General features: G+C 38.6%; 2 protein-coding genes across 4 annotated transcripts in view; one reads left to right on the top strand and one right to left on the bottom strand.

The window, feature by feature from the left end:
- Positions 1-1,193, bottom strand: part of NHLRC2 (NHL repeat containing 2) — a 51,747-nt gene extending 50,554 nt beyond the window's left edge. For both annotated transcript variants that reach the window (XM_081538896.1, XM_081538892.1), the window contains exon 1: positions 777-1,193. In XM_081538896.1, coding sequence (XP_081395022.1) covers positions 777-954 — 178 coding nt within the window. In that variant the 5' untranslated portion in view covers positions 955-1,193. The remainder of the gene's footprint in view (positions 1-776) is intronic.
- Positions 828-26,052, top strand: DCLRE1A (DNA cross-link repair 1A). Of its 2 annotated transcripts, XM_081538867.1 has the most exons (11): positions 828-1,136; positions 1,379-1,451; positions 1,998-3,117; positions 5,930-7,621; positions 9,261-9,394; positions 10,462-10,580; positions 13,510-13,650; positions 17,444-17,589; positions 18,368-18,522; positions 23,970-24,111; positions 25,448-26,052. In XM_081538867.1, exons 3-11 carry the CDS (start codon positions 2,652-2,654, stop codon positions 25,606-25,608), a joined length of 3,156 nt encoding a protein of 1,051 aa, XP_081394993.1. In that variant the 5' UTR covers positions 828-1,136; positions 1,379-1,451; positions 1,998-2,651; the 3' UTR covers positions 25,609-26,052. The 2 variants fall into 2 exon arrangements, with proteins under 2 accessions (XP_081394993.1, XP_081395002.1); XM_081538876.1 differs by lacking the exons at positions 828-1,136; positions 1,379-1,451 and adding an exon at positions 1,568-1,644.

Consider the following 26,052-nt stretch of genomic DNA (forward strand, 5'->3'; position numbering starts at 1 on the left):
GTTAAGAAACCGGCCCGATGTGGGAGGCAGTGTCTGTATAATCCAACTTCGGCATTTCTTAGTTGCGAGGCCCTAGGCAAACGACTCTGTCCCTGTGCCTCAGTTTCCCAACCGTAAAACAGAGCTAACAAGACCACCTCGGGATTCTCTGGTGGCTCAGAATCCGCTTGCAATGCAGGAGACCTGTGTTCGATCCCTGTGTTGGCAAGACCCCTGGAGGAGGGCATGACAGCCCACTCCAGTATTCTTGCCTGGTGAATCCCCATGGACAGAGGAGCCTGGCAGGCTGCAGTCCATGGGGTTGCAAAGAGTTGGTGACGGCAGAGCGACTAAGCACCCACGCAATAAGACCACCTCGGTGGTTTGAAAAGAGGATTAAATAACAAATGCTTTGTGTTTAGGACTCCGTGTAGCCCACAAGTGCTCCGTAACCATTAGCTTGGATGATGCACAAAGATGATGATGATGGGCAACCAAACTGAAAGGACAGGGTGGCGTGGACACTGGAATCATTGCCAACGGGGGCCACGAAACCTTAACTCAGTGTACTGAGTTAACACAAGGCCCGGCAGAGACGGAGGACAGAGACGAAGATGCAGGTTCTCGCCCTCCACAAACCCTCGTTCGCTGCCGCCTGGGGACAGAGGCTCGGCTGGACAAGGCTTCTCTCCGCGGCGCGGCTGCACAACCGCCTCGCCCACCGCTTCTGGGAAGGGCGCGGTCCGCGAGAAAGGGGAGGTTCCGGAGGGGTCCCCACCCCGAAGCCAGCCCCTCACCTTCCGGAAACTCGGGTACCGACAAGTCCTGCTCCCAGCCGTCCACCTTCTGCAGATACTGGTAGACAAGGCCGTCCTTCTCCTCCTGGGTCACGGCGTCGAGCAGGGCGTACTCCAGCGAGGTCTGAGCCGGCAGCAGGCCCGAGAGGTTGCAGCTCCGGGCTCCGGGCGCCGCCATGTTCTCTCCCGATGGTCCAGGGGCAGCCGCCCAGCCCGCGGGACGGTCTCGTGTGGAGAGAGAGGAAACGCTTATTGTTCTTTGGTTTCCAAACCGCACATTCGCCTCCCTTTCCACCGGCCCCACTCTACGCTAACGGCACTTTGTTCAAAGGCTAAAGTGTAAATCGGCGCAATTCCCAGGCACGTAATTAAACTACCTTCCCAAGCTACCCCGCCCCTCCTAAGTCTTCTCGCCCCAGGGGAGCCTGGACATTCAGAACGCCAGATTCAGCAAGGGAAAGGCCTCTGGGCTGGCGTTCTAGAAGCTCCAAGAGAACAATTCCCCACCCTTCACTTTGGAAATTAGCAGGTTTTAGAACTAAAATAAAACAAAATAAATCTGTAGAACTTAAAGGGCCCAAACTTTTTTTTTCTTTTCAAAGTTCCCCTTTTAGACCGAGAACAGCCGATTCGACACAGCGTTGGTCGCGGGAAGCTGTTCCCGCCACATCAAAGGTAAAGAAGTAGGCTTTTTTAAGTTGGGAGGGACTAGCCAATGGCTTGGCTTATACACCAACGCCGCGTTTTATTACCAGGCAGTGCCGTGAAAGTGCGGGAGCGAACATGGGGACGGGGCGGGCGAGGGGTGTCGGGGGGAGCGGACGCAGCTGGAGCTACTCGCGCGGGGATGGGGTGATGAGGGTGGCAGGTGGGCGCTTGCGGGGATCCCTGAAGGCCCGGCGTCTGCCCTCAGAAGAGGGGTGGGGTGGGGGCACCGAGGGCTTTTGCGGAGCGGGCTGTGTTGGCAGCTCCCTCACTCCCAGCCCTGGGGATAGGGAGGGAATGAGGGCCTCCTCCACTGTCCTTGCCGCCTCTAAAGCCCAAACAGGAGGTCGAGCCGGTGGGTGTCATCAGGCAGGTGAACCTTGGTTTTTGAAGCTGGTGGGGAAGAAAGCTGATCACCTGCAGGCAGATCACCTCTGCGATCTGGAGTTAGGCGTGTGGGTGGCCTCGGTGCAGGCACAACTTCACAGACTTGAATTTTGTTTGTTCATTGTGCAGCCTTTGTTCATTGCCGCTGGAGGAAGATACTGAACTGACCCAGGAAACCGAAGTTGTTGAATGTCCAGGAGTCCCGGATAAGGGCTATTACTTTTCTTTTGCCAATCACACACATTTGATTATGGTGTGGCTAGAGTTACTAGCAAGCTGAAGTAGCCATTAAGTGTTTGGAACACCTGCTGAGTCAGTTGCCTAGAAACTGTGGTTGGATTTGTGATTTGGACAGTTGTCCAGCTGAAAAAGAACCGACAGGAGCTTTATAACGATTTTACGAAGCTCCTTCTAGGATTAGTCTGTTAAACCTATGCTTTCCTTTAGAGCTTGGTATTCAAAGTATTACTGATTCTTATTTTTATGAATCAAGTCCTGGAAAAAGCCAAGAGACCTGAATGAAGTATACACAATGGAAAACTCAGATGCTACCCCTGTTAATTTTACTGTGCTATAAATGGAACAGCAAGTGTTCTCAGGTATCAGGTTGGTAGTTTGCCAATACATTCATTACCAGAGCTTTAGAGTCCCATCAAGTTAGTAAGTTTTGTGTTACTTTTTTTTCCTCAGCAAGATAACTCCCTTTAATAATTTTGTAACAAGAAACAAGACTGTCAATTTGCTTGAGATTAGTGCTTTTTTAATGATCAGAATCATTTTGCCATGTTAGAAGATGCTTTTTTGGAAGAAGACATCTGGGAATACAAATCCAAAAGAAAACCAAAACGAGTATGTCCAAACAATTGCTCAGAGAATATTCCAGAATCTGTTGAAAAAGCAACAGATGGACAACACCAGTCAAAACAAAACAGAAATAAAAAGAGGACTGTAGAAGCTAAAAAGAAGGTGAAGACCCCGGAAACGTGCCTTAGAGAAACAGACAGTCAGACTTCTGTAGCTTCCAGTCAGAACTCCAGTTGTGGAGATGGTATTCAACAGTGCCAAGACACGGAGGCCACTCCAAAAAAGCACTGTAGAACTCACAAAAACAAACACGTGTCTCCAAAGACACGACCAGTTTATGATGGGTACTGTCCCAACTGCCAGATGCCTTTTTCCTCCTTGCTAGGTCAAACACCTCGATGGCATGTTTTTGAGTGTTTGGATTCCACACCAGTCTCCAGAACAGGTAAGATTCCAAAAAAGACAATGGACTCGAAATAGTCGACAAGACCTGCATGAGGCCAGACTTACCAGTCTGGTAGGAAGGAAGGAAGCCAGATAAGTAGTAAACCGAAAGTGAGATGAGATACTCTAAGTAAGAATGACTCACCTTTGAAGGAAACAAGATAATGCATTGTTACCCTTCTTGTGAAGGGTAAAAAGATAGTAGTCAATGGTATAACTGTAGAGAGTGTTGCAAACTTGAAAACAGTTTGAATGGGGAATTCCCTGGTGGTAAGTGGTTTGGGCTCCTTTCTTCCACTGCAGGTGGAACGGGTTCAATCCCTGGTTCGAGAACTAAGATCCTATAAGCCACATGGCCAAAAAAGAAAGTTTTAATGCATTTTATTATTTCATTAGAGTTCCAAAACATCTGTGATTTTTCATAATGTTAATTGAGCACATATTAGGCTACTTTCACCTGCATAAGGTAGGTGGTGTTGACATCTAATGGGCTTCCTAGGTGGCACAGTGGTAAAGAATCCACCTGCTGGTACAGAAGACATGGGTTCAATCTCTGGGTTGGAAAGATCTCCTGGAGAAGGAAATGGCAATCCACTCCGGTATTCTTGCCTGGGAAATCCCATGGACAGAGAAGCCTGGGGGGCTACAGTCCCTGGGGTCACAAAGAGTCAGACATGACTTAGTGACTGTGCTGTTCTTAGTCGCTCAGTCGTGTCTGAACCTTTGCGACCCCAGACACTGCAGCCCCCCAGGCTCCTCTGTCCATAGGGATTCTCCAGGCAAGAATAATGGAGTGGGTTGCCATGCCCTTCTCGACTTAGTGACTAAACAACAGCGATTGATATCCAGTAGAGGTGAGTGAAGTCGCTCAGTCGTGTCCAACTCTGCAACCCCATGGATGTAGTTTGCCAGGCTCCTCTGTCCATGGGATTTCCCAGGCAAGAATAGTGGAGTGGGTTGCCATTTCCTTGGCCAGGAGATCTTCCTGACCCAGGGATAGAACCTGGGTCTTCCTCATTGCAGGCGGACTCTTTACCATCTGAGCACTGACTGTTCTTAAAAGTTGAACAATTTGCCCATTTTATCTTTTATGAAACAGACTTTTAGAGAATCATGAATGTAGTCCACAGGATTCTTGAAGTCAAGAATGCCGGACATTCTTCTTAATGTACAGAAAGAAGAACTAGAAAGGAGTGTTAGGTTATTAAGATTCTAGTAAATAAAACTGTGCCAAATGAGAACTGAAGTAATACTATGTTTTTGTTATCTTTTAAACTATATAGTAAATGTCATGTTTAATATGTAAAAAAATCCTACTTGTAGTATATGGAGAATGAGTTGTTATTGATGATTTGTATATTTTAAAGTTATATACCATATATAAAATTTTAAATCTCAAAGAATTGAAATTCAGTAAAATAAAAGTAATACTCAGTATGGCTTTCATGTTAACTATGATTCAAAAGACATTTTATTATTAACCTCTAGTTCTCATTTTAAAGTACTGCAAAGATGCAAAATAACAACAACAACAAGAAAAAACTGGCACTAGCCTGTCCTGTAAAAGTGAAAGCCTCAACAAATGCTAGTAATTTGGTTTTCAGTGGCTTGAAAATCAGAAATCGAAGTCCCATAATGAGCCCCTCAGGGTGAAATGTCTTACAGATGAAGCCACCTCAAAGAGATTTTTCTCTTTGCTTTTTACTGATTAACTCCTTTGAACAGAATCTCAGGTGGATTGTATGTGTTCTTTAACATATACTTTAATGAGGTAGTTTTAAGCAATGAAGTCTTCCAATTTAACATCTTTTTTGGAAGTGAAAGTCGCTCAGTTGAGTCCGACTCTTTGCGACCCCATGGACTATACGGTCCATGGAATTCTCCAGGCCAGAATACAGGAGTGGGTAGCCTTTCCCTTCTCCAGGGGATCTTCCCAACCCAGGGATGGAACCCAGGTCTCCTGCATTGCAGGCGGATTCTTTACCAGCCGAGCCACAAGGCAGGCCCTTTGGAGGTGAAGGGAGTCATTTTTTGATAGGCCTGGAAAGTGACATACAAGGGAGAGGTTGTGCCAAGATGGTTTCCATCCTGCTTCTCAATCATAATGGTATGACAGGGAAGTTTCCAGATTACTCAAGCCTTACTATTAACCAATTTATCAAATTAAATTGCAAATCTTACAATAGAAACGAAAATGTTTAGAGTATGGACAGCTCTGATTAAGATTGCTATCATTGTGTTTGTATACAGTGTGAATATTAAATCATGGAACCTAATTTGTACTGCAGTTGTCATACATCTGTGTTGCCTGATAAGACAAAACTTGGAGTAGAATTTTAGTCTGTGGAATTTTAAACTTATGATACAGACATACCAGCTTTCTGTACTGTTTTTTTGCCTGAGCAATAGAGATGTAGTGAAACTGATGGGATTGATTTCTAGCACCTATTTAAGAAACACCTCATGCAAGCATGACATGCATTTTGGAGGAGCTCATCTTTGTGAAAGTTTTTAGTGGGGAGAAAAAGGTGTTAGTCTTAACTTTTTTTCCAAGAAAAGAGTATTTGAAAAGAAACTTAAAAGAATATTTGATTTAAAAATAATAACTAGCACCTTGTAAGACCTTACTGGATTACTAATAATTGTGTGTTGAGTTTTTATTGGTATAAAGATAGCTATTGTCCTAAGGCTGCAAAGTAGGGCTGGTTACTTACCTGTTAAACCACTTACCTGTTAATCTATAGTGCTAATACTGTCAAAGCTTAGTCTGTGCTTTGATCCAGTAATACTTTTTTCTTTATTAAAATTTTCAGAGTGTCCTGATGGCCTTCAGTGTTCCTCAACAATTCCTTCTCATTACCAGAGATACACTCACCTTCTGCTAGCTCAAAGCAGGGCTGGTAATAGTCCTCTCAAGGATCCTTCCCATGGGTCAGGTCGGAGTTTCAGTGAGACTAATTCAGACTTTCTTTGTAGCCTTGAGGAAAGATGGTCTCCACATCAGAAACAAACAGAAAACTTAAAAAATGTTTCAACTGATCCCTTGTTAGTGACACAATGTCTAAAAAGCTCTCAGTCTCCAACTGAAACTGATAAAAAGATTTCCTCTTTGACAAACATCCAAACTTTCCAACAAGTCCCACAATTTATAGGACATGTTAATAGTGACAGACTAGTAGGAGTTGGTTTGCCTCTTGCTGAAGAATTAGACAGCCAAAACAACCCAGAACACAGAAATTTGCCATTGCCTGAAAATGACTTTAGCAACTGTGAAATCTCCTATTCTCCACTTCAAAGTGATGAAGAAACTTACGATACATATGATAAGCTGGATGGTTCACAACAGGAACCGTTTTTCATGGAAAGCTCTCAAGATGGCAACCTAGAAGAAGATGACAACAGCTCCACTTTGTTTAAAAAACTATATGACCCCTTATTGAAGGACCAGGAGGCCTGCCCTGAAGTGGATAGCTTCTTAACGCAGGATAAATACAATGAAGAATTGTATGAATGCAACTCTCTTAATGATTCGTCTCAACTTACTTTCCAAAATAAAAGAATTGTTTCACGTGGTCATCCAGCATATACTGATGATGATTTTATGTTGCTTCCACCTGTATTAGCAGAGAGGTTTACTTCTAGTTACCAAGCCTCTAAAGCAAAACCTGATGAGCCAGAATTTCACTCATCTCAATCAAATAAAGAGAAACAGGTGACTGAAGAATCAGCTGTTTACAATAAAAACTCTCTTCCATTACTTAAGAGTAAAATGTCAAAACCTTTTGAAAACCAGGGAGGAGGGTGTCATTCTTTCCACCCAACCCAAAGTAAAACTAGAGAATTATCAAATAAGAATTCCAATGCTAAGAACAATGCAAACTCAGCATGTTTCTGCAGAAAGGCATTAGATGGTATGCTGGACAATAAAGTTCCAGTTTTAAATTCAGAAACATTTTCTAGTACACCTACTGTTGCTAAGCCTTCGAAAATGTTGCCCTCTGGCCCTAAGTGTCACGCAACACAGCCTTCTACTAAGGTAATGAAGCAGATGGATATAGGTGTGTATTTTGGACTGCCACCCAAAAGAAAAGAAGAGAAATTGCTGGAGGAAAGTTCATTAGAAGGGATGAACTTCAATACAGCTGTAAGTCCTAATGAAAAGAGGTCCCAGCAACGCAAGAGGAAAGCAGAAAAATCTTTAAGTGATTTAGAATTAGAGGCAAAGAATTTAAGTGAAAGTCAGCCCTCTGTGGAGCCTTCTGATAAGGGGTCACAGTGTCAAAGAAAGAGACTTAAAAAGTCAGATTCATTGCAGGAAGGAGGACATCAGAAGAATCCAGGTCACCTTAAGAAGACGGTACGTGGAACAGTCAATTTAAGTAAGGACAAAGCCGTCATAAAATCAGCTCGTGGCAGGGTGCAGAGAGAGAACACGAAAATCTCAGAGTCATCTAATGCAGGAGAATTAAGGAAAAGGACATGTCCATTCTATAAGAAAATACCTGGTAAGTCGAAGTATCAATGCTTAATATATCTACAAAGACGCAGCTTCTTTAAACTTCATGTTCATTGCTCATGTTGTGTGCATGTGAAACAATTTTTTGTTTCCCTTATTTTTTATACCTCATTGACCTGTAACATTTTTTGTTTTTGCCTATTTAATCTTTTTTTGGTCCATTTAGTTCAGCAAACTTCTACTGAACATATTCTATATACAAAATGGGGCTTCCCTGGTGGCTCAGACAGTAAAGAATCTGCCTTCAATGCCAGAGACCCAGGTTCGATCCCTGAGTCAGGAAGATCCCCTGGAGAAGGGAATGGCAACCCACTCCAGTACTCTTGCCTGGAGGATTCCATGGACAGAGGAGCATGGCAGGCTACAGTCCATGGAGTCGCAAAGAGTTGGACACAACTGAGTGACTAACACCACCACCATATACAAGATACTGTACTAGTTATATAGATATTACAGATTTGACAAAAATTAGTATAGATCAGCTTAATACAGATAATACAGAGGAAGGAAAGGATTTCTGTAAGTAACCATAGTAACAGACAGCCTCTAAGAACTCAAGAAAAATGCAAAGTACTAAAAAGCTTCAAAGAAGGAAAATGTCTTGGGTTACACAGATAATAATAAATGCTAAACATTTTTAAACCGTATCATAACTTAGTTTTATAATCTTTTCATATTTTTTAATTTCTTGTGCCTTCATAGAAGAGCTAATAGAAAAATGTGTAGTAAAATGAATTTTATTATTGAAGAAACCAGGTACCCTTCTGAAAAGAATATAAAACTGCCAAAATGCACTTGGTTTCAGGAAGATTCTTTCAGGTGCTTTTTTGATACTATAAATGTATAATTTGCTCAAAATATTTATATAAAGAAAAGTATGCACATCATAGCACCAGTTCTGTTTTTATTAATTATTTTGATTAAATTTATATATTTAAAGTGAGCCCAGAACTAGTGGGCCATGTATGGATAGGCCTCTGTAGAATTGTGGAGATATGCTTATTTACCTGCATATTTTAAAACAGCTCAGTCTTTTTTTTTTTTTTTCATATTGCTGCTCTAGGGAGCCTTTTTAGGCTTTTTTTTTTCTCATTTCCCTTTCTCCTCCCCACCTCCCACAACGAAATTCAAATACTACAGATACCTATTTACCTGTTGTTGTTCTGTGACTCTTTGGAGGGCCAGTGAGATCATTTGGGTCATCAACCATTTTTCTCCTGCCAGAAGCAGGTCAATGTCACCCTCATTGAGATTTCACATTTTAGAAGAAAGATAGCATTCTCCTTTTGCTGTTTCACAGAAATAAAGGATTTTTAGGTGCCTACTAAGTATCATGAAAATATTTAGCTAGCCAAATAACTGGTTTGTAGCTTAGTACTTTTTTTTTTTTTTGGCAAAGTTATTCTTAAAAAAGACTATACTGGATATATTTAACGTAAACTTACAAGACTTATTTTCATCTCTAGGATCATCCTTTGGTGAATTTATGTGGTGTAGATTTTTAAATTAAATTGTAAAGTTAAGTTGGACATGAGATGTAAAGGTGTAAGAGGGTTTGCTGTATAAGCAAATTGGGTAACTTTTACTTCACTCTTGCTAAAGCAGCTACTTTGGTGTTTTCATTGTAGGAACTGGCTTTACAGTCGATGCCTTTCAGTATGGATGGGTTGAAGGTTGCACTGCCTATTTTCTCACTCATTTCCATTCTGATCATTATGCTGGATTGTCTAAAAACTTCATGTTTCCCGTTTATTGTAGTGAGGTAAGTTCTAGTATTCTAAATTCTGGATTTGCAGAATAGAGTGAATTTCTAAGCAGTCTAGTTAAAAAATAATTAAAATTGTAAGATCATTTTTCTAGAAAATATATGAAAAAGCAGATTCCACATTGAGACTCTAAAATCAAATGAGTTATTGTCGATAGTTACAATAGATTTTTTAAAATATGCTTTATTTTATGGAGACAATAGAGAAGCTAGTTCATGATGTACTGAAACACATTTCATTCAGTAAATATTTACTGAATGCCTAAAAAGATGGTCATGGCAAAATACCTAACTTTAGGGAGCTTACAGCCTACACATTCACCAGTACTCCAGTGGGCTCTCTATTTGTAGTAGAAAAGTAAACAGAATGCCTAGAAGTAGGGAGAAGTCGGGGGCTTTACTGTGTCCTAGGCTAAGGTTAGGAAAAGTTTCATGGTGAAAGAGACACCCTGAACTAATTATTAAAAGATGAGCATTTTAATGTGTACTACTACGGAATTTGGCTAGAATTCGATCTAATCCTCAAGTATTCTTGAATTATCCTCTTTTTAAATTAGTGAAGCAACTGACGCTTGGATCGGTTAAGTAGCATGTTCCAAGTCACAGAGCTAGTAGTGACAGACACAGAATTTGAACACAGGTCTGTCTGATTCCAGATCCAGGCAAAAGAAAGAGAAGAGAGCCTTCCAGGTAGAGGAGAGTGTGTAAAGGAACAGACACCTGAGAAGTAGAGCCATTCCAGGAACTTCAGTTGCTAAAAACAAGCTAAGGAGTAACAGTAGATAAACCCGCAGAAATGGGTAGGGGCCAAATCATGAAGGAGTCTGTGTGTCATGCTGGGGTAATAGACTTTTTACAGGTGAAGGAGAAGTCGGTGATAGTGTTTAAGTAAAGTTGTGATGCAGTCATTTTAGAAAGTTCTTCCTGGCATTCTGGTAGGTTTACATGAATATATAAGTGAGAGAACAAGGAAATTATTAAGATGCTTGAGTTCTTATAGATATGAAATAGAAGACTTATTTAGTGTTTTAATGTATCAGCAATAAGCGCATCATGTTTTGCAGATAACTGGCAATTTGTTGAAGAGCAAACTTCACGTACAAGAACAATATATCCATCCATTGCCAATAGACACTGAATGTATAGTGAATGGTATCAAGGTTGTTTTGCTAGATGCCAATCAGTAAGTATTAAAGTTACCTTACTGACAACTTGTTTTTAAATATTCAAAAGGAAAACACATTGCATGGTTGTTTAAGAACTTTTTATTGAAACTATTATGCTTGATATTTCTTAAAACAAGTAAAATGTGTTTCTTCTTTTGAAAAAACAAAATGTACCCAATACAGAAACAAAGATTATATGTAGAGAGATTCTCTAAGTGTTCTCTAACCCTTTTTTAATACAGTTTAAATTCCTCTGCTTTACATATGAGACTCTCGTAATTTTTTTTTAATCTTTTAACATATTGCTGCTGTTCTTTAAGAGATAACCTTTTGCCATTTTCTTTAATATCACTTATATAAATTAACAGCTGCTACTCCATTCAGATTCTAGAGGATTTTTTTTTTCCTTTAAGAGATCCTTTCGGTTTTTGATATCTTCTTGAAAGAAATTTTTCTTTTTCGCCTCATTTTTTTTAATGTTAAGTACTGTCGGGATTCACAGTGCCAAAATACAACTGTCAGTCAGCCACGCATCTTTACACTTTCCGTGGAATGTTATCCTTATGTACCTTAGAGATCATAGATACCTCGAGAATTAAAATTAAGACTAAACCAAGGTCTCCTAAATTCCAGGCCAGTGCTTTTTTTTTTTTTTTTCAGATTGCTTGTGAGATTTTAGCTGCTCTTTATTATTTTAATCACCAATTATATCAACTCCAGTTCTGATTTTTTTTTTTTGGTGAACTTTATTGAGGTGTAATTTACATAAATAAAACGGACCTATATTGAGTCTTTGTTGAATTTTGACAAAAGTACACACCCATGTAATTCCCACCACAATAAAAATATGGAAAATATTCCCTACCACAGGAGTTTTCCTTGTGTTCCTTCCCAGTCAATCCCAAACCCCAACTCAGACTCAGAAAACCTTGTTTTCTGTGACTGTGGATTAGATTTGTCTTTACTAGGGATTCATCTGAATGAAATCATATAGTAACTCCTGTGTTGTATCTGGCTTCTATCACGTGTTGTGTTTTTGAGATTCATCCATGCTGTTATGTGTTCCTTTTTATAACTGCGTAGTATCTACTGAATGACATAATGCAGTTATTTTATCCATTCAGTTTTGATGGACAACTGATTTTTGTTCTTTGACTTTGCATCCTGAGACCTTGCTAAACCTGATCATTAGTTGTTGTGGGTTTTTTTGTATTAATAAATTCTTGAAGATTTTCCACATACGTCTACAAATAAAGATGATTTCGTTTTACTTCTTTCTTTCCATTTAGAGTGGTATTTTTTCTCTTATTTATTGTATTGGATTAGACCTTCAGACAATGTCAAATGTAAGTGGTGACATGTTCCCATGTTCTTGATCTTAAGAGGAAAGTATTCAGTCTTGCTCCATTAAGTATGATGTTAGCAATAGGTATTTCATAGGTGACTTTTATCAGTTTTGAGGAAAATCCCCTCTGCTGGAAGTTTGTGATGATGAATGGGTGTTGAATTTTGTCAAATGTTTCTCTGGCATCTATTGAGATTATAATATAATTTTTCTCCTCTATAATGTTAATGTGGTAAATGACAAAGATGGATTTAAACCAGCCTTACGTTACTGAGATAAACCCCACTTAGTCTTCATGTATTACCCTTTTTGAAAATTTATAGGTGGATTTGCTATGCTAATATTTTGTGAAGGAATTTTGTCTTTTTTACAATGGTCTACAGGTTTTTTTAAATAATACTTTTGTCTTACTTTGATATCAGAGTAATACTGACTTCATGAAGTCTTCCCTCCTCCTCTATTTTCTGAAATAATGTCATGTAGTAATTGTTATTATTTTTTCCCTAAATGTTTCATAGAATTCCCCAGTGAAGTCGCTGAGGTGTGGATTTTGGGTTCAGGGAAAGGGAAGTTTGTAATTATTTCCTGTGTTTTCCTAGAATTTAAAAGTTCTCTGTGTTTTGGCAGTAACTTCCAAACCCCATTGTGTCAGGGGTCCACAAGACCACCTCGAGGCTTACTAGTAGGATTAACAGGACACAGAAAAGCTGTTTTATTTGTGGTGACAGCTTATCACAGTGAACGGACACATTAAAATCAGCAAAGAGAAAAAGGCAAATGAGGGTGAATTTAGGAGAAACCAGGTCCAAGCTTCCAGGTGTCCTCTTCTAGTGGAGTGGCATTCTTGCTGTTGTTTAATCGCTCAGTTGTGTCTGACTCTTTGCAACCCCATGGTCTGTAGCCCGCCAGGCTCCTCTGTCCATAGGATTTTCCAGGCAAGAATACTGGAGTGGGTTGCCATTCCCTTCTCCAGGGGATCTTCCTGACCCAGGGATTGAACCAGGGTCTCCTACATTACAGGCAGATTATTTACCATCTGAGCCACCAGGGAAGCCCTAACAAAACATGGGACCTGTGACCGACCAGGGAAGCTTAGCTGAGCCTTAGTATCCAGGGATTTTATTGAAAGTCAGTAGTATATACTTCTAGCACCCATGTGACTGATTTCGGTACTCAGACTCCAGTCCACTAAAGCAAAAAGCAAGTATTCACCACTGTCAGTAACTATCTGATCAAACTAGTAACACATGGCCCAATGAGTCAGGCATCCAAAACACTCTTAGCAGGCAGAATGCTCCAAGAACTCAAAACTCATCTCCCAAGGGCCAGCCAAGGACTAGTCCTAAAGACAGGCCTTTCTTGAGGATGTGTGGAGTTTTACCAGCCTTGGCCTGCTGAATTAACCTTTTCCTGCACACCAGTTTTTTGTGTGTGTGATATAAATTCCCTTAAGTTAAAATGCTACACTTCTCTGTAGTACAGTGCTATATCATTGTGGTCAGTTCATAAAATGTGTTAACTTGTTGATACTGAAATGAATACTCTTTCTTTAGATCCTTTGATCTGTGTAAATAATATTCCTTTGAAATGTTTGTGTTCAGCTGTCCAGGTGCTGTCATGATCCTTTTTTATCTTCCTAACGGTCATGTCATACTACACACGGGAGACTTCAGAGCAGACCCCAGCATGGAACGTTCTCTACTTGCAGGCCACAAAGTCCACACGCTTTACTTAGATACAACGTAAGAGAAGCTTTGTTTGTGTGCTTCTTTTTTCCACTGACAGCATTTGCCCTGTATATTATGAATAATTTGAGCTTGTGCTTAGGTAATCAAAGTGATGACTTATTGTCAATTATCATTTTAAGTATTTATCAGAAAGATGCTGGTTGAAAAAACATATACTTACTTAGGACAAATCTGGGATTACATGTCTTTTGACTCCAGCTCAATTTTTTTTTTTTTTGGTAATACCACTTTGAAAATATTTATATGAGAATATAAATGAGAATCTTTTCTATGAGAATCTTGTTGCTGAAACAAGGAAGGAAAATTTGAAATTTGGGAGCAAGCTTTAGGAAAACATCCTTTAAGGTTATCCTTTTGAAGTATCTGTGTAATGACTAAGTGTGATTATGAAGAAAAGAAAACAGAGAATGAGGTCTGTGTCTGAATATTCAGAATTACGTTGTCCCTTTCTCCAAAAGGTAATCTATAAGCAACAGTCTTGAATTCCTAAGTGCTATCAACATAATAGTATAAGCAATTGTCTTTTTGAGTACATGCATGCTAAGTTGCTTCAGCTGTGACTATCTCTTTGCGACTCCATGGACAGTAGCCCACCAGGCTCCTCTAACTAATAGGATTGTCCAGGCAAGAATGCTGGAGTGGGTTGCCATTTCCTCCTCCAGATGGATCTCCCAACCCCGGTTAGAACCCATGTCTCTTATGGCTCCTGTCTTGGAAGGGGGTTATTGACTACTAGCACCACCTGGGAATCCCCATTGTCTTTTTCAGTTTTCAGTTCAGTCGCTCAGTCCTGTCTGGCTCTTTGTGACCCCATGTACTGCAGCAGGCCAGGCCTTCCTATCCATCACCAACTCCCGGAGTTTACTCAAACTCATGTCCATTGAGTCAGTGATGCCATCCAACCATCTCATCCTCTGTCGTCCCCTTTTTCTCCCACCTTCAATCTTTCCCAGCATCAGGGTCTTTTCCAATGAGTCAGTTCTTTGCATCAGGTGGCCAAAGAATTGGAGTTTCAGCTTCAGCATCAGTCCTTCCAATGAATATTCAGGACCGATTTCCTTTAGGATGCAATGGTTGGATATCCTTGCAGTCCAAGGGACTCTCAAGAGTCTTCTCCAACACCACAGTTCAAAAGCATCAATTCTGCGGTGCTCAGATTTCTTTATAGTCCAACTCTTACATCCATACATGACTACTGGAAAACCATAGCTTTGACTACACAGACCTTTGTTGGTAAAGTAATGTCTCTGCTTTTTAATATGCTGTCTAGGTTGGTCATAACTTTTCTTCCAAGGAGTAAGCATCTTTTAATTTCAGGGCTGCAGTCACCATCTGCAGTGATTTTGGAGCCCCAAAAAATAAAGTTTCTGTTTCCATCGTTTCCCCATCTATTGCCGTGAAGTGATGCGACTAGATACCGTGGTCTTAGTTTTCTGAATGTTGAGTTTTAAGCCAGCTTTTTCACTCTCCTCTTTCACTTTGATCAAGAGGCACTTTAGTTCTTCTTCGCTTTCTGCCATAAGCGTGGTGTCATCTGCATATCGGAGGTTATTGATATTTCTCCTGGCAACCTTGATTCCAGCTTGTGGTTCTTCCAGCCCAGTATTTCTCATGATGTACTCTACATATAAGTTAAATAAGCAGGGTCACAATATACAGCCTTGACGTACTTCTTTCCCTATTTGGAACCAGTCTGTTTTTCCATGTCCAGTTCTAACTGTTGCTTCCTAACCTGCATAGAGATTTCTCAAGAGGCAGGTCAGGTGGTCTGGTATTCCCATCTCTTGAAGAATTTTCCAGTTTTTTGTGATCACACAGTCAAAGGCTTTGGCATAGTCAATAAAGCAGAAATAGATGTTTTTCTGGAACTCTCTTGCTTTTCCAATGATCCAACAGATGTTGGCAATTTGATCTCTGGTTCCTCTGCCTTTTCTAAATCCAGCTTGAACATCGGGAAGTTCACAGTTCACGTACTGTGTTGAAGCCTGGCTTGGAGAATTTTGAGCATTACTTTGCTAGCATGTGAGATGAGTGCAATTGTGTGGTAGTTTGAGCATTCTTTGGCATTGCTTTCTTTGGGATTAGAATGCAAACTGACCTTTTCCAGTCCTGTGGCCACTGCTGAGTTTTCCAAATTTGCTGGTATATTGAGTGCAGCACTTTCACAGCATCATCTTTTAGGATTTGAAATAACTCAGCTGAAATTCCATCACCTCCACTAGCTTTGTTCATAGTGATGCTTCCTAAGGCCCACTTGACTTCACATTCCAGGATGTCTGGCTCTAGGTGAGTGATCATACCATCGTGATTATCTGGATCATGAAGATCTTTTTTGTACAGTTCTTCTGTATTTTCTTGCCACCTCTTCTTAATATCTTCTGCTTCTGTTAGGTCCATACCATTTCTGTCCTTTATTGTGCCCATCTTTGCATGAAATGTTCCCTTGATATCTCTAATTTTCTTGAAAAGGTCTCTAGTCTTTCCCATTCTATTGTTTTCCTCTGTTTCTTTGCATTGATCGCTGAGGAAGGTGTTTTTCTCTCTCCTTGCTCTTCTCTGGAACTCTGCATTCAGATGGGTGTATCTGTCCTTTTCTCCTTTGCTGTTCGTTTCCTGTCTTTTCACAGCTATCTGTAAGGCCTCCTCACACAGCCATTTTGCTTTTTTGCATTTCTTCTTCTCGAGGATGGTCTTGATCCCTGTCTCCTGTACAGTGTCATGAACCTCCGTCCATAGTTCTTTAGGCACTCTGTCTGTCATATCTAATCCCTTGTCTTTTTATTATTGTTAAAATACTTCTCATCAGTTTTTCGGAAATGATGTTAACTATTTCACTCTGTCTCAAGAAGACCTGAGTTTGGATGGCATATTTTACTAAGAGATGATCTTTCCATATCCAGTTTTCTAACACTATAGCTAATTTTCCCATCCTTTTATATGTACTTAAATACTAGGTGAATTAAGAAAGTAATGTTTTAAAAGAAACCTTTTTATTGTTACTTTAGTCTGCATACCATTCTGAATTTCTTTGTGGGTTTTTATAGGAGAAAGGACTGAGTTTTTTGTGTACACTTATAGCTGACCAGCAAAGAGTATATTTCTTTGATGTTTATACTGTATGAGTTTTTTAGTAAAAAAATGCTGAACTTTCATGTCAAATATCTATAGCTAGTAGTATTAGGGTTAATACTAGTAGTAGTATTTTTCATTGGGTGTTATTACATTGAGGTAGACACAACTAGATCTGCTATATTCCTGTAATACTATATATATTTCTGTATCTCCTAAGAGAGAATAACAACCATGTGTATATTAACTATTTGATTTAATGCTACTTCATCAAATTCGTGTTCAGTTTCATTATTAAAAATATATATTTTTGATAAATCAGAATTCTTTAGTCCATAAAGATAATCCCTATCAATAGTATTTTCTTTGAAGGGGGTTGGGGTTGAAAAAAAGAAGATATTAGTGTTTACAATTCATAGCTAAAATAGCTAGCTAGAAATATTCTTGAAGGAAGAAAATGCAGTTTCTTTATTTGAGAGTGATAGAAGAAATATAATGAAAAAGATATATTGAAAATGTGTAATTCCATCATAAATAATCAATAGCTGTCAACAAATATTTTAACCACAGGCACTGGTGAGATAACTGCAGTGGTGTTAATATACTATACCTCTGTTGTATGTAATTTTGATAAAGCTTCTTTTCTAAAATAGCATCCGACTTAATGCTATGGCTTTCTTGTTGTTCTTTTAATAAGTACTGTATTTACATATTACAGATATTGCAGCCCAGAATACTCTTTTCCGTCTCAGCAAGAGGTTATCCAGTTTGCCATCAACACTGCCTTTGAGACTGTAACTCTAAACCCACGGGCTCTTGTTGTCTGTGGCACTTACTCTATTGGAAAAGAGAAAATCTTCCTAGGTGGGTGATAGCTATAGCTAATTTACATTACTGTATTACAAGGATCAGATTCTTTTTGCATAAAGCCCTTTCAGGCATCGTTCCTTTGCTCGATATTTATTTCCTGAAGCAGTTCAGTATTAACTTTTGAAGTTGAAGAAGAATTTGATAGAGTTTAATTCATTTAAACTTTGAAAGATTTAATGGAAACATTTGATAAGTGTGTTTATGGTAGCCTTTATATCTACAAAGTGTTTATAGAGCAAAAGTGCATGCTACATTAATATTTTAGCAGACTGAGAGATGACTAGTGCATACTTGTTTCACTGCATTTTTTGATGATACCTATCAGTTAATTATTTTAGAGAACAGATTTAGTTTTTGTTCCTAAATGATTTCTAGAAATGCAACTGTAATTTTTCTAGGTAGTATGGTACTATTTTGCAAAGCATTTTCCATTTCTTCTTAACTGTGCTCCCATAATGTCAAATACTAAGATGTAAAATGATAAAGTCAGGGTTTTAACTCCTGCAAACTTACTTTTTCCCCCTCCTTCAACCCCTTTCCATCCATCTTTTGCAATTTTGAAAGACTAGTTCTTTAAAAATAAGTTCTTGGATTTCTCACAATTTATTCCTCATGGTTAACCAAGAAAATTATTCAGCCTTTTTGAGACATTATTGCAAAAGTGTGAATGTTTTGAATTTCTTTCTATTTGGTAAATTCTTGTTTTAAAGTTGATTAAGTTATTTAATCTTTTCATGAACTATAACTTACTATTTTTGAACTTTTCCTGTAGCCATTGCTGATGTTCTAGGTTCAAAAGTAGGCATGTCCAAAGAAAAATATAACACATTACAGTGCTTCAATATACCAGAAGTCAATTCCCTCATCACTACAGACATGTGCAGTTCACTGGTTCACCTTCTCCCAATGATGCAAATTAATTTTAAGGTAAGCATTCCAGAGATACATCTTTAGGATGAACTAGAAAAGGCAATCTGATGATTGTAAACTAGAATCCCATTTTACTTGCATTTAAGGTAGAGAAATTCAATTACAATGGAGTCAAAGTAAACTTTGCCCTAGAAAATCTTTTAAGTGGAATTTGAAATGTTTTTAAGTTTTTTTTGGTGCAGCTGTATAGAGTGATTCATATGCTCACCAGGATTTTAGGAGCTAGGGAAGGAAGAAACAAAAATAGAAAAAAAGTATGCATCTCTCTGGTCATTCAAACCTTCTGTTTGTAAGATTGTTTTCCATTTCTTCCTGGATGAGTGGGGAAATGAGTGAAGAATTCTAAGGCATTCTTACTTTTCTTCAGATCTATTCTGTATAATATTAAGCCACTATACCATTGATATATGTTGAAAATATATATGTGAGGATTAAATGAAATAGCAGAAGTATATTTTAAAAGAAAGTTCTAGTGTTAGTTCTGAGGTATAAATTAAGATACATATGATGTGACCTCCCGGTATTTTATTGGGGTTTTTTTGTCAGATTTATTCAGATACTAAGATTCATTCCTTTTACTAACATTTTGACACCTTGCAAAGGAATACATCAAACCTGTGTATTAAAAGCAATAAAGTACATGATGTACACCAAAAAATATATTTTTAATTTTGTTATAATGTTTATCTAACAATTTTATAGAGCCTTTTGAAACAGCTTAGTAGGTATTGATTACTATATCTGTCATAAATAAGAACACTGATATAGTGTAAGGAAAATTAGTATTTTAGTTCTATCCCTTAAGTAAGGAAATTCTCCTCTTTTCATGAGTTTATGATAAAATCCTTTTGGCACCTATTTCCGTGAGTATGTAATTCATAAAAATGTCAAGGATAATCAAGTCATAGTGTTGTCCATTAGTGTTTAAGCCAGCTTTGCAAACATATGTTAAATTTGAGAGGCATTCAGTTTGCATGGAGGCTAATGAGAATGTTGCTTAATCAAAAAATGAACACTGATATCCTGAGGAGGGTATAACATATGTTTATGATTTTTATCTTACCGTCTTATTTCTTGCTTAGTTTGTTTCATTTGAACAAATGATCCATTTAAGGGGACAAAATGGGTTGGGGGGGGTCAGAATATTATGGAAGTGAAGGAGCTAGAGTTTTCAGGAAAGAATGTTTACCTTGTGCTGTGGAGAGGTCATATAAGGAAAGGATGACGTTCACAGGGACTATTTCGGTGAAGTAATGTTGGAGGAAGCCAGAGGCGACAGAGGGCTAAGGAATGAATGAGAACGTATACAAATAGCCAGTAAGCGCATGAAAAAACAGGATCAGCACTGTTAGCCATCAGGGAACTGTAAATCAAAACCACAGTGAGATACCATGTTACACTCACAGGGATAGCTACAGTAAGAAAGATAGTGCCAGTTGTTGATGAGGGTATGGAGAAACTGGAGCCTCGTGTATTGCTAGTAGGACCGTTAAGTGGTGCAACTGCTTTAGAAAACAATTTGTTAATATCTTTAAAAGTTAAACATGGAGTGAGTATATGATCAGTAATTCCAGTCCTAGGTATATGCCTAGGAAAATTAAAACATTATGTCCACACAAAAACTTCTACACAGATGTTCATGGCAGCATAGTTCATAGTGGCCATTAAGCTGGAAACAGCTCCAGTGTCCATTAAATCATGAATGGATAAAAAAAAATGTGTTAAAAGTGTTATATACATAAACAGACATATTCAGCTGTAAAAAGAAATAAATTACTGTTTCATGCTACTGTATGAATAAGCCTGAGAACTTGCCCAGTGAAAGAAGTCAGACACAAAAGGCTACATATTTTGTGATTTCATTTATATGTAATGTCCAGAATAGGTAAATCTGGAGAGAGTAAGTAGGTAGTGGTTTCCAGGGCTTGAGGGAGAGGGGATAGGGAGCAACTGCTGATGAGAACAGTGTTTTCTTTGGGGGGTGGGCAGAGGTATTGATGAAAATGTTCTAGAATTAGACAGCAATGATAGTCACACAACTTTGTGACTATACCAACAACCACTGAACTGTATGCTTAAAAAAAAAAAAAACTGGCGGTTATCTGCTTTGAAGAAAAAAAAAGGATATCTGAAATCTTTGTCTTATTTCCATTATTTGTTGTATGTTGTTGGTATTTTTCTGTAGCCCTTCCCCTTCTTCCATTAAAGTGACCAGATATTGATGACATTCTTTTTACAATTTCATATCTTCAAAATGCAGATGGAGCGGAAGCAGATGGTTACCATAAGGCTACATTTTAGTTAGTACGTAACGCCAAATTTTTAAACTAGGCAAAATAGTTTTATTGCGTCAGAGATAATGACTTTTTTGTGAAAATGTAAACATGATACAATTGTCAGGGTTTCTGAGGCAGGCTTGAAAGACTTAGAAACACTGTTAATCAGGGATCCCCAACCTTTTTGACACCAGAGACTGGTTTCCTGGAAGACAGTTTTTCCACAGACTGGGAGGAGGGAAGGGAATGGTTTGGGGATGATTAAAGCACATTCGGAGAAGGCAATGGCAACCCACTCCAGTAGTCTTGCCTGGAAAATCCCATGGATGGAGGAGCCTGGTAGGCTGCAGTCCATGGGGGGTCGCAAGGAGTTGGACACGACTGAGAGACTTCACTTTCACTTTTCACTTTCATGCATTGGAGAAGGAAATGGCAACCCACTCTAGTATTCTTGCCTGGAGGATCCCAGGGACAGGGAAGCCTGGAGGGCTGCCGTCTATGGGGTCGCGCAGAGTCAGACACGACTGAAGCGACTTAGCAGCAGCAGCAAGCACATTACATTTCTTGTGTGCTTTATCTCTGTTATTGTTACATCAGCTCTACCTCAGATCATCAAACATTAGATCCCAGAGGTTGGAGACCCTTGCTATAAATAATAGCACTCATGCTGCCTACGGAGAAGGCAATGGCAGCCCACTCCAGTACTCTTGCCTGGAAAATCCCATGGATGGAGGAGCCTGGTAGGCTGCAATCCATGGGGTCGCGAAGAGTCGGACACGACTGAGAGAATTTACTTTCACTTTTCACTTTCATGCATTGGAGAAGGAAATGGCAACCCACTCCAGTGTTCTTGCCTGGAGAATCCCAGGGACGGGGGAGCCTGGTGGGCTGCCGTCTATGGGGTCGCACAGAGTCAGACACGACTGAAGTGACTTAGCAGCAGCAGCATGCTACCTAGTTCAACATCCCAGGTGCATATATGTAAGAATGTCATTGACTACCACCCCTGATTTTAACCTGATTGATAGGATGTGGTAAAACATTAGTTCTGGGTGATTAATTTACATACTGAAAAATAACTTTAGTAGCATCTACTGAAGGCATTTTTATCACAAACTAGTTACCAATAAACAGAGACAAGTCATAGATCAGGGACTTTATGTTGACTAAATCATAATAAAATTCCTCATGATAGTAGTCTTCCAGTTGCGGTTAATGAATGACTAGTGGTGGTTGCAGTCTTTTCTGCGTGCTTGGCTTAGATGATGATGTCCTATGTTTTTGTTTGTGGCACAGGTTAATGAGGTTTTTGTGGTAACTCTAATTTGTCTCATGAAAAGCAGAAATTACTTCTGATTCAGTTCTCCTGAGTGTTTTTACAGAGACACATAACAATGGATAAATTTGATGACCTATTTTTGAAAGTTGGACTCTTAGCTTATGATATTACATGTATAATTGTTCTAAACCTGGTTCCTGTCATTTTCTTTTCTTTGTGAGGACAGGAAGAGAAGAGGATTGGTAATTAAGCAAACAGTATTATATTAGCTAGATCCTAGACTAAGCAAGACAAAAACCTGAAAATTTGCAGAGCCAGCGATATGGTAATGAAAACTTATATATCTGTAACTGAAACTTTTTTTTGGAGGAGGGATAGTAGTTGGTAAGATATATGACTGTTTAATGGTAGGTGTACAAATTAGTAAAAGATCATTATTTGATATAAAAGAGAAATCAAAGGATTATTATTAATTCACCAGTAAAATATTAATGTCTGATAAGCACAATAAAATCATCAGCCTCTAGATAATAAGAAAAAACATTTTTTAAAATTAAACACAATGATGTGTTTGTCTTCTGCCAAATACGCATACTTTTAAAAAAGGGTAGTATTCCTATGCTGAGATTCAGAGAAAGTGGCACTCTTCATCCACTTATAGGGGAAATTAGGGGTAAATCCTTAGCTATTCCATTTATAGGAGTTTATACTAAAAAAATAAGTCCTTTCTGAAGAGATCAATCTAAGGTTCATAGATGCTGATGGTGTAATAGATGATGAGAGTTTTAAAAAGAAAGAGCACATTGTTTCCATTAAAAAAAAGAAAAGGATTCAGAAAGTGGTCTTCCCCTTATGCTGTAGGCTTCCAGAAGGTGAAGGCTCTATCTCACTGACCACTCGAACATCAGCACCTGGAACAGATACTTATTGAATGAATGAATAGGTAGATGAGTGAATTTGTCTTTATGATTTCTTCAGAACTTACTGCTAGCATCTTTTTAAAATTCAATAGTTTATTTGTATGGTTAAAGAAGAAAAAAGAGACTTCTGGAAATCCAAGATGACACCATGTACTGTTTAGGTTTTTTATTGTTTTAAATAAAACTAGGATGTTATTATAAATTCACACTAAGCCTTTGACACTCTGGGTTTAGTCTTTAGCCCAAAAGTATTAGATTTTTTTTTTTTAATATCCCTCATGCCATTTTGCCTTTATCTGGGTTTTCTTATCTTTTGAAGGTTGAACCTTGGTCATTGATTTTCTAAGAATCTTACCTAATGTCCTCACTAGTGACAACCTTAGTTTGGAAAGTTCTATTCTACTCAAAATATGTTAGCATTTTATTTCTAATTACAGCAGCATGAGAACTTTTGCAATTATTCTACTTCATGTATAAAGGGTGAAAATGAGTAAAAGTTTGAAAAGAGCTACTGTGCATATATCTTAAAATGTATGTCTGTGCTGAGTATAATGCCATTATAAAGTTATTTCCATCTTGATATCCATCCGTCAGTCCCCTATTGGTGTAAATGCATGGAGAGTGTGGACTCACATTTATCAGTGTTACTATCATACCTCTAATAAGGGTTGCAAAAAGTCAGACATGACTGAGCTACTGACACACACACTCACACACACACACATACATACATACATACATACATACATACATACATACATACAACTTTAGATAAGTAAACGGGAAAAGATTTTTTTTTCTAGTTATTTTATTTTCTGGTGAGGAACATAGCACTAGATTTTCCAACGCTCACCAACTGGCAACTCCCCAAAACTGTGCTGATGTAACATTTTATAATCATTCTGCTTTATTCCACATTACCCATCTTCACTGACCATTAAATAAATATCTTTTTTTTTTTTTTAACAGGGTTTACAGAATCACTTGAAGAAGTGTGGTGGGAAATACAATCAGATTTTGGCTTTTCGACCTACAGGTTGGACGCATTCTAACAAGTTAACTAGTCTAGCAGATACTATTCCCAAGACCAAAGGAAACATTTCAATATATGGTATATTCATTTTGCTTTTACTCTTAATATTTGTAATTAGTTTACATTTTTTTAAAAAAAAACCAGTAAAATTAAGATCCAACAAAAAAGAGGCACCAAAGTATATTTAAGAATTTAACAGGTGAAAATTGCTCCTCACTTTCTAAACCTGTATCTTTAGTACATTGTAAACTCATATAAAGGAGTACAGCTAGTAGACAATGACTAATACAGAGCAGTCCATGTGTGTTATCAGTAACATGTTGGGGAGATTGTAGAACTCTCTGGCCAACCCAATATACTACTAGAAAGGAGAGATGGGTAGTACCACTGTGTCGTGGAAAGTTAAATGATGCTGTGACACTGAGAGTAGGAAGACAGTGACGGATGTGGTGACAGCAAGAGTTACAGACTTGACTTTAACTTTTTCGTCTTTGGAGTACGTTAACCATTTCTGTCCTCAGAAATTGGCTTATGACTATAATGGCCGATGGAAACATTTTTGGACCCTAGTTTACTCTAACCAGGACCCTTTCTCTGTGGTATTTGATCTTCAGTACAGAAGATAATGAGATTTTGAATACTAATTTTTTTTTTTCCTTTTTATGTGTACAAAGCTTGGGGATGGAATCTGCTTACTTGCTCTGGAAATCAAGAATGTTTTGCTTGTTACTCTTCAGGTTTTATTCATATTTCTTCCAGAATTTTCGTGAAATCAGTAGCTGGGCAAAGTGCTTAAGGGAAGAATTGTTTAAAAAGAAAAAATCTATTTACAAATAAGAATCTGTAGAAATGCATATTATTAAGTATCTACATAGAAAAGTAGAAAAGACCCAGGGATTGAACCCAGGTCTCCTACCTTGGCAGGCAGATTCTTTACCATTTGAGCGACCAGGGAAGCCCACGTAGAAAAGTAATAGCATTTTTTTAATGTTCAAAAGTGTTTATATAATTTTAATCTTTATTATTTGTAAAAGACGGCTTCCCTGGTGGCTCAGTGGTAAAGAATCCGCCTGTCAAGGCAGGAGACATGAGTTCAATGCCTAACCTGGGAAGATACCCTGGAGCAGGGCATGGCAACCCACTGCAGTATTCTTGCCTGGAGAATCCCATGAATAGAGGATCCTGGCATGCTACAGTCCATGGGGTCGCACAGAGTCAAGCACGACTTAACGACTGAACAAAGGAAAAACAATTTGTAAAAAATACTAGCAAATTTTGTTATCAGGAAAAAAAGCACCAAGGAGTTTTTGGCAAAAATACTCGGATTGCTTTCTTTTTCTCTTATTTTATTTTGGGTGTGTGCAGTTTTCTTTATTAGTTTGATGTTTAGTAGGCACTATCTTTTGTGTTACAGGGATTCCTTACAGCGAACACAGCAGCTACCTAGAGATGAAACGTTTTGTTCAGTGGCTGAAGCCGCAGAAAATCATACCTACCGTGAATGTGGGCACCGTGAAATCTAGGCGCACAATGGAGAAATACTTTCAAGAGTGGAAACTGGAAGCTGGATATTGACATTACCTCAAAGGGCTCAGAAATAGTTAACTAACTTAGACCTCGCTTGTTAGTAGTTAAATCTTCAGTGATAACGAAGTACACTTGATATGAAAAACCTCATGAAGGTCACTCATTCTGCTTACATTCTCATTTACATTTGAATAGTATGTTCATAGTGCTGACTATGGAGGGCATCTTAGCATCATCCATGATAATTGAGACTGGTCAGCCTAGTACCTTTGTTTTTTGCCCCTTCTTGTGGGGGGGCTATTGTATTCTGCATCCAGCAGTAAGAGGGGAAACAGGCAGATTCAGGAGCCAAAGTATTCATGATAATGAACTAGATTGAAAGCATTATATGTAAGTAATTACGTGTCTTTAAAATTATTTAATATGGAGCATATTTTTATGAGATAAAAAGTTTATATGATATGCATACTTAAATAAAAAATTAAACTTAAA

Source organism: Giraffa tippelskirchi, chromosome 2 (genome assembly GCF_054371585.1).
Source record: "Giraffa tippelskirchi isolate mGirTip1 chromosome 2, T2T-mGirTip1v1.2.pri, whole genome shotgun sequence".
Taxonomy (NCBI): Eukaryota; Metazoa; Chordata; class Mammalia; order Artiodactyla; family Giraffidae; genus Giraffa; species Giraffa tippelskirchi.